At 32.7% G+C, this 11,950-nt stretch overlaps 2 protein-coding genes across 2 annotated transcripts in view; one reads left to right on the top strand and one right to left on the bottom strand.

Moving 5' to 3' along the window:
- Positions 1 to 1,436, top strand: part of Naglu (N-acetyl-alpha-glucosaminidase) — a 28,814-nt gene extending 27,378 nt beyond the window's left edge. Inside the window, exon 27 of the mRNA XM_080164453.1 lies at positions 877 to 1,436. Coding sequence (XP_080020579.1) covers positions 877 to 1,059 — 183 coding nt within the window. The 3' untranslated portion in view covers positions 1,060 to 1,436. The remainder of the gene's footprint in view (positions 1 to 876) is intronic.
- Positions 1,416 to 11,931, bottom strand: LOC145322457 (uncharacterized). The gene is made up of 7 exons (XM_080164454.1): positions 10,571 to 11,931; positions 10,088 to 10,384; positions 9,230 to 9,323; positions 8,579 to 8,718; positions 7,732 to 8,237; positions 7,131 to 7,266; positions 1,416 to 2,248 (listed from the first exon to the last, which is right to left on the bottom strand). Exons 2-7 carry the CDS (start codon positions 10,140 to 10,142, stop codon positions 2,040 to 2,042), a joined length of 1,140 nt encoding a protein of 379 aa, XP_080020580.1. The 5' UTR covers positions 10,143 to 10,384; positions 10,571 to 11,931; the 3' UTR covers positions 1,416 to 2,039.
- Positions 11,932 to 11,950: the final 19 nt, after the last annotated feature.

Consider the following 11,950-nt stretch of genomic DNA (forward strand, 5'->3'; position numbering starts at 1 on the left):
AAAACTATGTCTAGCATCGTATTATATCCAGTTTTCTACGAATATAGAAATGTACAATCATAAGATTAAAACTAGTTTTTTTAGCCGGTGCCTATGGCACCACGGGGCTAAAAAAACTAGTTTTAATCTTATAATTGTACATTCTATATCCGCGGAAAGCCGTTTATAATACGATACGAGAAATAACTATTCTAGCATTCATCAATATTACGAAAATATGATAAATAACTATTTCAACATCAGTAATTGAATGTTAGTTTGGCATAAGAAAGACATTTGATTTTCTCTTATTTTCTGAAATTGTTTGTCTTCGGAAAAAAATGCTGCTTTTGATGACAAAGATTATAATCACTGAGCTTAATTTTGAAGGGGCGTCGTAGCTCAGTGGTAACGCACTGAGTTACGGTGGTGAGAGTTCGAGGTGGCAACTCAAATTTCTCAGTCGCAATTCATTCACGCAACTTCCCCTTGGTTGTGTAAGAAGGGGGATAATTGGGTAGTTTGGATACTAAATAGTCAAGTAAATAAAATCAGTGCATCCCTCACCCAAGCTCTTCTGTGGAGAGCGTCATTCATTACGGTGACTTAGTTTGGGACACCTGCCATACTCGGCGAGGGTGAGGTAATAAAGAGTTGGTCCCTTGAGACAGCGGGTGAAGTACTTGTACTTGAGCGTGGAACTTGAGCTGGCCATGGTGCTAGCATACAAAAGTGTCTCGTCCTACTCCATGATTACTTAGGTCCAAACTCTAAGAAACTATGGCTACACACACAGCTTAATTTTGCATCACTCGACTTTTTTTAAAAACGATATCTTAGTCAATTAAATTCTATTTTTATAATAATAATAAAAGTAATTTAATATTGATACTTTAGGTACCTTTCAACCAAGACGCGTATCATGCCGACTATCTGAAGAATATTGGAGAACCATTTTGTGTCTCAAGAAAGAGATATCCTATTTATCCACATGAAGATACAATAACTGTTGCCAGAGAAATCTACGAGGAGTGGAGCAAATACATTCTTATTTCTAAAATTCATAAGAAAAAAGTGTAGTTTGTAAAGTCACCAATATCGCCCATATGCCTTAAACTAAATCTTTTTTTTAAATGTTTCAAATTAAGTCAAAAATCACTTTTCTATTTTTCTCAACCTAATATGAAAAATAATTAATGAATTATTCTAATCAACAAGCTATCAAACAACAAAGGGGGAGGCAGGTTGTGCTAAAATTCCGTAAAGGTGCGAGTTTTAAGGCTTAAAAACAGTAGTAAAACAATAATATTAACATTCCTTTTTTCTTTGAGGGGTTGGGTACTGGTATAATTGGTATTAAGGTGATATATATAAAAAGATATTCCTCATGAATATTAAAATGTATTACTAATATGAATATACTCAAATCTATACCTAATAAATGTGAATAATCTTTATGTATTTTATTTTTATTAATGCATTATATGTGTATAAAACTACAAATTTTAAAAATAAAACAAGAACAGTTTCATGCAGAAATGTTCAGTTATAAACAAATAATAACAATGAAAAAGTAAAAAGAGATTACAGAGTTATTTTTATCACAGTTTATAGGTAAATTTTTACAATTTATATAAGTACAATATTATTAAAATAAAAATAGAATTGTTTTAAAACTTTAATATTTCATTTTTATTGGTAGAAAAGGTGGTAAATATGTTTTGTAAGGTTTGGTAACTTTAAAGGTTTTCCAGAAAAACTGTTGTTAATGCAAATTAAAAGAAATATCTTAATGAAATTAAATTTTATTAATGGATATATTATATACGTGGAGAATGACAGGGGAAACATTGTCGTCAATTTAGATTGCAACATAGACATCCTTTATTGATCAGTTCGTTCATCAAGTACGAGAAGAGGGGGATGGGGTAAAGGGGGTGTAAGAGGCAGGGGTTATTATTACTTTAGCCCGCTACAAGTTTCACGATTGAGTACATGATAATTTGGTGTAAGTTCAAAGTAATAATAAATCCATCATTCTATTGAACAACAAAAATAAATCAGGCTGCTGTTTCATTACTATCAGATACTGTTGTATGAACCTTCATGTGTCGCTTCATATTTTCTCTCAAAGTAAAAGTTTTACTGCAGACTTCACATGAGAATGACTTCTCTCCCGAATGTGTTATTCTGTGCCTAGTGAGATGACTGTCTCTGGAGAATTGTTTCCCACAGACTTCACATTCAAATGGTTTCTCTCCTGTGTGGATCCTATATTTTTATATAATCATATCTTAACTCAATCTATTCAATTGTACTATGGATGGGCGTATTCCTTCAAAATTGTTAAGCACACAAATATTGAAAACAGGGGGGGTAGGGGTTGATTATTTTAAGTCGTGTTAGGTAAGATTATATCAAGTACTGAGGAGTCGAGTTGGGCATTAGAAAAAAACTACCCCCACTAGCTTAAATTTATTTTAACAATGTAGGGGAGGGTTTGGTGCTTGACAGGCTCATTGGGAGAAAGGAAGGTACTATGCTCTACAAAGACTGATTAAATATCTTACTATGACTGTCTTGCATTCCTGATTGTTTATTAACCCACTAGCGGCTACGCCCCTAGAAGCCTCTAGGGGCACTGGTAGGAGGGGAAAAAGTCGACCTCATCCCATTTTAAATTTGCGTTTAAAAAGATTTAAAAATATTTTTAAGGGGGAGGGGGGTAAAGAAACCCTCTCCAAAAATAGTTTAAAACCTTCCCAGGACCTATAGGAAGCTTCAAAGTAAAGGAGAACAATATCGGTTTAGCAGTTAGCGAGATCCTTCAGGACAGACAAAAAACGCTTACTACTTTATATAATAGGATAATTGACAGTTGAAAGAAAAAACCTAGTAACTGGCAATATGTTGCCTGTCCTATTGTATTAAGGGGGGCGTCGGATCTGACACTTTTGCGTAAACAGGGTGCATAGGCTTTGTGTTAGGAGTTAGAGGATAGGTTATTTGGGAAAAAAGTTTACATTTGGGGTATATTTTTCTTATATTTAAAAAAAATTTTGATAGGTATCCAGGTTCAGGTGCTGCAGGCTGGAAGGTCGTTTCTAGACAGGTATAAATGAAAAAAAAAATTTTGTTTGAAGAGTTAGAGATCAACTTATTAATCCAAATATGCATCTTTAGGGATGTTATGAGCATATATGAAGAGATAATAAAAATCAGCCTCCAGGTTCAGGTACTGCAGGCCTCCAGGTGAATTCTGGACAGGTAAAATCTGAAAATTTTTACTTTTGAAGTTAGAACAAACCTTATTTAACAAAAGTTGCTACTTTATGGATGGTATGAACTAATTTAAAGAAAAATTTGAAATCGGGCTCCAGGTTCAGGTACTGCAGGCCTCCAGGTGGATCCTGGACAGGTAAAAACTAAAAATTTTATTTTTGAAGTTCGAACAAAACTTGTTTTACAAAGTTTGCTACTTTATGGATAGTATTAATTTATTTGAAGATAAATTTGAAATCGGGCTCCAGGTTCAGTTACTGCAGGACTCCAGGTGGATCCTGGACAGGTAAAAACTAAAAATTTTCACTTTTAAAGTTAGAGCATAACTTATTTAACAGAAGTTGCTACTTTATGGATAGTATTAACTCAATTGAAGAAAAATTTGAAATTGGGCTCCAGGTTCAGGTACTGCAGGCCTCCAGGTTGATCCTGGACAGGTAAAAACTGAAAATTTTTATTTTTGAAGTTAGAACAAAACTTGTTTTACAAAGTTTGCTACTTTATGGATAGTATTAATTTGTTTGAAGATAAATTTGAAATCGGGCTCCAGGTTCAGGTACTGCAGGACTCCAGGTGGATCCTGGACAGGTTAAAACTAAAAATTTTCACTTTTAAAGTTAGAGCATAACTTATTTAACAGAAGTTGCTACTTTATGGATAGTATTAACTCAATTAAAGAAAAATTTGAAATCGGGTTCCAGGTTCAGGTACTGCAGGCCTCCAGGTGGATCCTGGACAGGTAAAAACTGAAAATTTTTATTTTTTAAGTTAGAACAAAACTTGTTTTACAAAGTTTGCTACTTTATGGATAGTATTAATTTATTTGAAGATAAATTTGAAATCGGGCTTCAGGTTCAGGTACTGCAGGCCTCCAGGTGGATCCTGGACAGGTAAAAACTAAAAATTTTCACTTTTGAATTTAGAGCCTAACTTATCTAACAATAGTTGCTACTTTAAGGATAGTATTAACCAATTTGAAGATACATAGTATTAAATAATTTAAAGGGGGGGGGGGGGTAAAATGTGGTGACTCGTGCCACGACATACCAGCAATTTTATTTTGGATGCTACTCCCTTAGTTTTAGAGATAATTGGGTGAAATCTTTTGTGCTGGGTCAGTAAAGTTTTGGTATCTTTAAAAAAAAACGGCGACGGGACCGCCTCTCCCGCCGTTCACCGCCACCGCCCAAAAAAGGGTAAAAATTTTTGAAAAAAATAACATGGTCTCAAATGATTTCAAATTGCCTAATTCTGCGAGAAATGCAATAAAAAAATTATATTTGGCGGCGGCAGAAAACGGCGGTGGAAGGCGGGAGCGGCGGTACCGCCGCCATTTTTTAATCAAATATTTTTTACTGACCTACCTCAAAAGAGTTTGTTTCAATATCTTTAAAAGAACAGGAGAAGCACTGTCCCCCTGCAGGGTTGGTTATAAGGGGAAAATTTTTTGAAAAAAATAACATGGTCTCAAATGATTCTAAATTTCCTAATTCGGCGAGAAATGCAATAAAATTTTTTTGGGGGCGGCGACGGAAAATAGCAGTGAACGGCGGGAGCGGCGGTGACCCAACCCAAAAGATTTCACCCAATTATCTCTAAAACTAAGGGAGTAGCATCCAAAATAAAATTGCTGGTATGTCGTGGCACGAGTCACCACATTTTACCCCCCCCCCTTTAATTGCTGAAAGACTGCCACAATTAGGCTTAATTCCCAGAATTCGAAGCCTTAAACTTCAATAACTTTTTTGTATCAAATTAATGGTATTGTGTCTACTTGTTGGATTTTTACCGCAGTTAGAGCAGTGTATTTCCTGCAGGCTTCCTTTAGTGACTGACCTGTTGACAATGTTTTTTTTTATTCTAGTCGATTGTTAATATTATTTTTGAAAATATAATTCAAAATGTAACAAAATGGTTGGATTAAACTTGAACCTTTGAATTAGATAAATAGATATAGTTCTAACTCTTAAGTTAAATATTTTAATTTTTTCATGTCCAGAATCCACCTGCAGGCATACAGTATATGAAATTTGAGCTCGATTTCAAATTTTTCTTCAAATGAGTTAATACTATCCATAAAGTAGCAACTTTTGTTAAATAAGTTTTGTTCTAACTTCAAAAGTAAAAATTTTCAGTTTTTACCTGTCCAGAATTTAAATGGAGGCCTGCAGTACCTGAACCTTGAGCCCGATTTCAAATTTATCTTCAAATTGGTTAATACCATCCATAAAATAGCAAACTTTGTAAAATAAGTTTTGTTTTAACTTCAAAAATAAAAATTTTCAGTTTTTACCTGTCCATCATTCACCTGGAGGCCTGCAGTACCTGAACCACGAGCCCAATTTCAAATTTTTCTTCAATTGAGTTAATACTATCCATAAAGTAGCAACTTTTGTTAAATAAGTTTTGCTCTAACTTTAAAAGTGAAATTTTTTAGTTTTTACCTGTCCAGGATCAACCTGGAGGCCTGCAGTACCTGAACCTGGAGCCTGATTTCAAATTTTTCATTAAATAAGTTAAAACTATCCATAAAGTAGCAACTTTTGTTAAATAAGTTTTGCTCTAACTTTAAAAGTGGAAATTTTTAGTTTTTACCTGTCCAGGATCCACCTGGATGCCTGCAGTACCTGAACCTGGAGCCCGATTTCAAAATTTTCTTTAAATTTGTTCATACCATCCATAAAGTAGTAACTTTTGTTAAATAAAAGGGGGGAGGCGGATGTGCCACTTTTTGAAACCGAAAGTAAAACGTGCATGATCTCAGCCCATAAAAGAGTTACAGCTCTAAAATTCGGCACAGCAGTTGCTTTTGTGAAGAATAATATGGAACTGAGAAGAAACGGCGGCGGAACCGCCGCTCCCGCCGAAAAACCGCCGTTTCCCACCGAATTCGTTTTTGCCTTTTTTCGCCAAATTAGACAGTTTCTCAATCATCTGAGATAAACTTTTTTCTCATAAAAATTTCCCTTATATTTTCACGTGACGCTTATAATATAACACTTATAACATGTCATGATGTCAATATTAAAAATAAGTGTAAAATCTTACAAAAAAAAAAATTCGGCGCAAAACGGCGGTTTTCGGCGGTTCCGCCGCCGTTTCTTCACAGTTCCATATTGTTTTCCACAAAAGCAACTGCTGTGCCGAATTTTAGAGCTGTAACTCTTTTATGGGCTGAGATCATGCGCGTTTTACTTTTGGTTTCAAAAAGTGGCACATCCGCCTCCCCCCTTTGTTCTAACTTCAAAAGTAAAAATTTTCAGTTTTTACCTGTCCAGAATTCACCTGGAGGCCTGCAGTACCTGAACCTGGAAGCTGATTTTTATTTTCTCTTCATATATGCTCATAACATCCCTAAAGATGCATATTTGGATTAATAAGTTGATCTCTAACTCTTCAAAAAAAAATTTTTTTTCATTTATACCTGTCCAGAAACGACCTTCCAGCCTGCAGCACCTGAACCTGGATACCTATCAAAAATTTTTTTAAATATAAGAAAAATATACCCCAAATGTAAACTTTTTTCCCAAATAACCTATCCTCTAACTCCTAACACAAAGCCTATGCACCCTGTTTACGCAAAAGTGTCAGATCCGACGCCCCCCTTATCTCAAAATAATAGCTTAGTAGGAATGGCTAAGAATATTGTTCACGCAGCGGCCTAGACTCTTTAGTACTTAAGAATTATCTCTCATTTCTGACTAAAGGTAGATAGTTGTCTTTCTCTTTCTATATTTTTACTGTAGTAAAGTTTACTATTTTGGTAATATAATTCTAATATTAGTTTGTTGTTGCGCTTTTTATAGCCAAATTATTTTGATCATAAGCAACCAAAAAGCCTAAAAACTAATATAAAGATATGATATATTTCCTCAAGTGTTGATGCAAATGATACTTGATATGAAAAGCATGCCCACAGTGGTCACATTTATATGGTCTATGGTCAGAGTGCCACAACATGTGCCTGTTGAAAGGTCCTAGCTCATGGCAGGTGTAGGCACAGATCTAAATATTATTAGGTAAAAATCAAGTATACGGCCATCCATATCAAAACTAAGTTGTAAAATATAGTTTTCTGATACAAGTAAACTGTAATCTTTTCTTTAATATTTAAAGTATTTCAATTTAGGGATCTTAAGGGATAAGACAATGACCGATAAATTGATGTACATCCCCAATGATGATACACAAAATTAACCCTTCTCTAGATTGTAATTAATTATTGAAACGTTTGGACACTAAACTAAATTCAATAAAAGTCCCCAAGGTTGTTAAGCCAACGAAAAAGGAAAACATTATCATAGACTATTGAAATAAATAGCCCAAAGTCCCCTCCCTCCCTGAATTTAATTCAATATATCTAGATTAGATAGCTATTGTTTAATTATTATGCATGAATTTCCATTAAATCCCTATTCCAACTATAAAATAAATTGGCCGAGAATCTTATAAGGTACTTAAAAAACTAACCTGACAAACAAAATTTTGTGTATTATCTTTATGCAACGACTTTGTGTGCAGCTTCAGGTCCTTTCTATTGTTGAACTCAATCTTACATTCTTCACATGAGAATACTGAATGTGACGCATCAGTGTGCTTTTTCAAATGATATTCACTGATGAATTCTCGTGAGCATAATGCACATGTAAACTTTGTTTTATCACCATCGGCTTTGGGCAATTTATCTTTTAAAGTTCTTTGTTTTCTTTTCTTTTTTAATTTGGTATTTTTTACATTTTCCTTGCCTGAAGAATTATCAATATTTAGGTCAAAATCTAAATTATTATCTTCATTATGATTATCATATTTTCTTGATTCACTTCCCTCCCCTTTGACAAGATAATCACTGGTGATATCATTGTCTACATCAGAAGGATAGTTGGTAATATTATCATTTTCTTCTACTTTGATTTCAACTTCTGGTTTAGTGAGCAGGGCAGAAGTATCTTCCTTTTCAAAATCTTTTATCACATAACCTAAAATTATTCTAATATAAGTATAAATAGATGGCCATTTTTTACCATTTATACAGAGATAAGACGATGGAAAATTGATATACATTCCAAATGATGATAAACAAAATTAAGCATTCTTTGTATATTAAATAACTGGTTTAAAGTCTGGGACCAACCAATCAAAATTCAATAAGAGTACCCAATGTTTTCGAGCCAACGAATAAGATAACGTGGTTATAAAACGTTGAATTTAGTGTGTAATTTATTTACCAATGTCCCACCCTTCGTGCATTAATATTAAAGGACTAGTTTCAATAACGACCGTAAATCTCATTTATTAAATAATCAAATAAAAAATTAACCTAAACTTTGTTTTGCAGCTTTTAGCCGTGAAAACGTACTTTCCACTTTGGTATCAAAATTGCCCAGAGATGTTAAATCCACCAAGAGACCTTCACATTTACAAATCAGGTTAACAGAGCTCTCCAAGGCTTGTCTCAGGTCCTGTATTAGGTGTTCAATAAAAATACGGAGTAGTTCATTAGATGTTTTAAATATCTATTACTAAAACAGATACTCTAAAATTAGGGATTGCAAAACAATCTACGTCTTTTTTTAGTATTTATTAATCCAAAAAAATCATGCTTGTGCAAATAAATACTTACAACCCTGAGTGTCCAATGCATCAAAGTGTGAAGGTTGGTTTAGAGGTAACAATACTCCCATAAAATTGAAAATGAGACAGCCTGCATTCCACTCTTGACCCCTTCAAGAAATACACCCCCTTGACAAAAATCTGTGCATAGTACAACTAATAGAGTGACTAAAAAAGCTATAATTGTGCTAACTTGTTGTTGCTGCGCTACTTTTAGATAACTTGTCCTTGCTTGTGGTAAGTATAGGTATTAATTTTATTCTTATGAAATATTTCCAGAGGCATCTTTATGAGAATATATATATTTCCAGAAGCATCTTTATGAGAATATATAAGCTGAGAAGTTGTAATTGAACATTCCTGTATTATGCTTAGTTCTTGGTTCAACTGTTCTGATATGGAATTTAATTGTTCTTGTTGTTTAAAGCAGTCGAGTGTTAAATCTACTCCACCTGAAAAAAAAACATTTGTAGTTCTTTTCTTGTTGTTATTGTTTGTAGCCCTGATTCTCTAAAGTTAGGTTGTCAAAATGTTTATCAAAACCAGATTGGAGGTCAGAAAAATTATTATCCTCCAGTTTCATAGTAATTCGACAGAAACCAAAACATAATAATCCAAAGGTGCATTATAGGGATTATTAAAAAAAAACAAGCCATATTGAAATAAAAACAACAAAAACATAGGATAAAAAATCATTTATAAAAAGTGTACTTATATTTTGCTAAAGGGGTAGTTTCACGAAATGCATTTGAACTTAATTTAGTGAACCGCATATTTTTTGCTAGTTAACGGTTTAAAATATATTTATATGGCATATATTTGAAAGAATTTCAATTTTCTACCACGTAGTTTTGAAAATACCAAGACTTGAAAATCGTCTTTTTGTGATATATGCAATCTAAAAAGACGATTTTCAAGTCTTGATATTTTAAAAACTACGTGGTAGAAAATTGAAATTCTTTCAAATATATGCCATATAAATGTAGTTTGACCAATTAACCAGGAAAAAATATGCGGTTCACTAAATTAAGTTCAAATGCATTTCGTGTAACTACCCATTTAGAACCTTTAACTTAAACATTAAGATTTGTTTAATGATTTTTTTTACATCACACTAATAATCTTATTTTTATCTTATAACAACAATCGATTGTGAAGACCTAGTGAGGAAACCAAAGCTTTAATAGAACAAACTCTGCGTGTTAATAATGAATACCTGTAGGGTCTAATTCAACTGATTTTCCAATTCCATCCTTTTTATCCGTTCCCATTTTTTGTCTGAATTCAAATATATAGATGAATTTTACTTAATACTTAGAGAAGTCAGTTTATGGCTCGTGTTGACCGTAAACTGTGTTGCTGCAATATAATAATTGAACAGACTTTGTGTATGTGAGGAGGAGTGGAAAGGGGGGAGGAGATAAAGGGCAGATTCACATTAGAGCTTTTATTTTTACTTTATTATTTTAGAGTTTTCAGAGTTGCAAAATAGAGTTGTGCTTTGTAGTAGAAACTAGAGATATCATAACCTGTTTTCATATATCACAATAAATCTTTAAATTGTACATCTAAAACCTATAAATCAAGTGCCTTTCTAGTAAAGAGAAAAAAATTTTTTAACACTATTTTTCATTTCAATTATATAAAAATTATTACACTCATTAACAAGAGGTAAAGAAAAGCTTTAAACTAAGTGTACATATAAAAACAGGTTATAATATAAATCTGTTTGAAAAATAAACTATTTATGAAAGATATTGTTTTCTATTTGTATATACATAATAAGCAGGAACATAAACTATTAATAAAAATAGAAGACGACGTATAATAATTTTTAAATGTTCTAATTTCATCATATTTAATTGTATTTTAAAAATAATAGGGGAAAACGTTTGAAAAAACACAATTTCTAACGCCGGAAGTTTATAAAATTGGCGGGAATTCAATAAAAAACGATAATAATAAAATAAGAACATTTCAAAACTCTAAGTAACAAATGCAAATTTTTCACAGACAAAATAAGACTAGAATAGAATATAACAAGGATGACAATATCCATAAAAGAATATATTAAAACTGGAATAATCATAATAATAGGCCACGTTTGTGCGAAGTTCGATGTTTTAACAAATGATTGAATATAATATGATAATTAAAACTTTAGTAAAAACTTTTATGACAATTAAACCTAAAAACTTGTTTAATTATCCTTTATAGCTAAACTTATTCAATCCTTATAAAAGTACAGGATACAAGTCTGTCTGGAGCTTTAGATTTCACTAACCGATGGACTGATATGGTTCTTCTTTACAGTGAAGCTTTTGATGGTCCTGGGAAGATTTGCAACTATTTTAGGGGAGGGATTCTCAACCCTCCCAAGATAAATCACCCAAAGATTTTCACTTCAACCTTTTCCTTTAAAACTAAAATTGAAAGTTAAGCGTCGCCTACCCATTCTAGGGGCGTAGCCGCCAGTATAACATAAAACTAGTAAAGATAATTTATAAATTGTAAAACAAATGAAATTGTGTTTCAAATCCGCATGAAATGCAAGAATTAAGTCCGATCTAGTTCGCAAAAAAAACAAATATTACTGCAGCGAAAAATTTTCTTTTCAATACAAGACTTCAATTGTTAAGTATAGTTCACCTTTCCCTATTAAAATTTTTAAAGTTTTTTTTCTTAAGCTAATGTATTAATTGCGGAGTTGCTTATTTGCAAGTTTGGAACTCTTGTAGATGTGATTAAACACCATAAGGATTGCATTAGTATTAGTGTATTTGACTTAACACTACACAATGAGGCATAATAAGACTTTGAACAAAAATATGAAATATTTTTTTATGGTATTTACATGTATCCAGTAAAATCTAAAAGACGAGTTAGTCATTTACATTTTTTTAATGTTCATCCTTTTTGGTTTGTTTTAGCCCAATGTGGCCAGAACTTGATGCATATAATTTCATGCAAACCATTATCAAGTATTTCATACAAAATTTTTGGAAACTCACTTCAACCTTACAGCAAAGTCGTGTACAAAGAAGTAGTAAGCTGCAAGTTTGTTTTTAAAATTCTTTAA

Source organism: Acartia tonsa, chromosome 6 (genome assembly GCF_053477335.1).
Source record: "Acartia tonsa isolate MP-2025a chromosome 6, ASM5347733v1, whole genome shotgun sequence".
Lineage (NCBI taxonomy): Eukaryota > Metazoa > Arthropoda > Copepoda > Calanoida > Acartiidae > Acartia > Acartia tonsa.

Coding starts and splice junctions, on each gene's coding strand:
- LOC145322457 (XM_080164454.1), bottom strand. CDS start 10,142: ATGGGAACGGATAAAAAGGATGGAATTGGAAAATCAGTTGAATTAGAC. Junction 7,267..7,731: donor CACAAAATTTTGTTTGTCAG/GTTAGTTTTTTA, acceptor AATAATATTTAG/ATCTGTGCCTACACCTGCCA. Junction 2,249..7,130: donor TTTGCATCAACACTTGAGGA/AATATATCATAT, acceptor AAAAATATAGGA/TCCACACAGGAGAGAAACCA.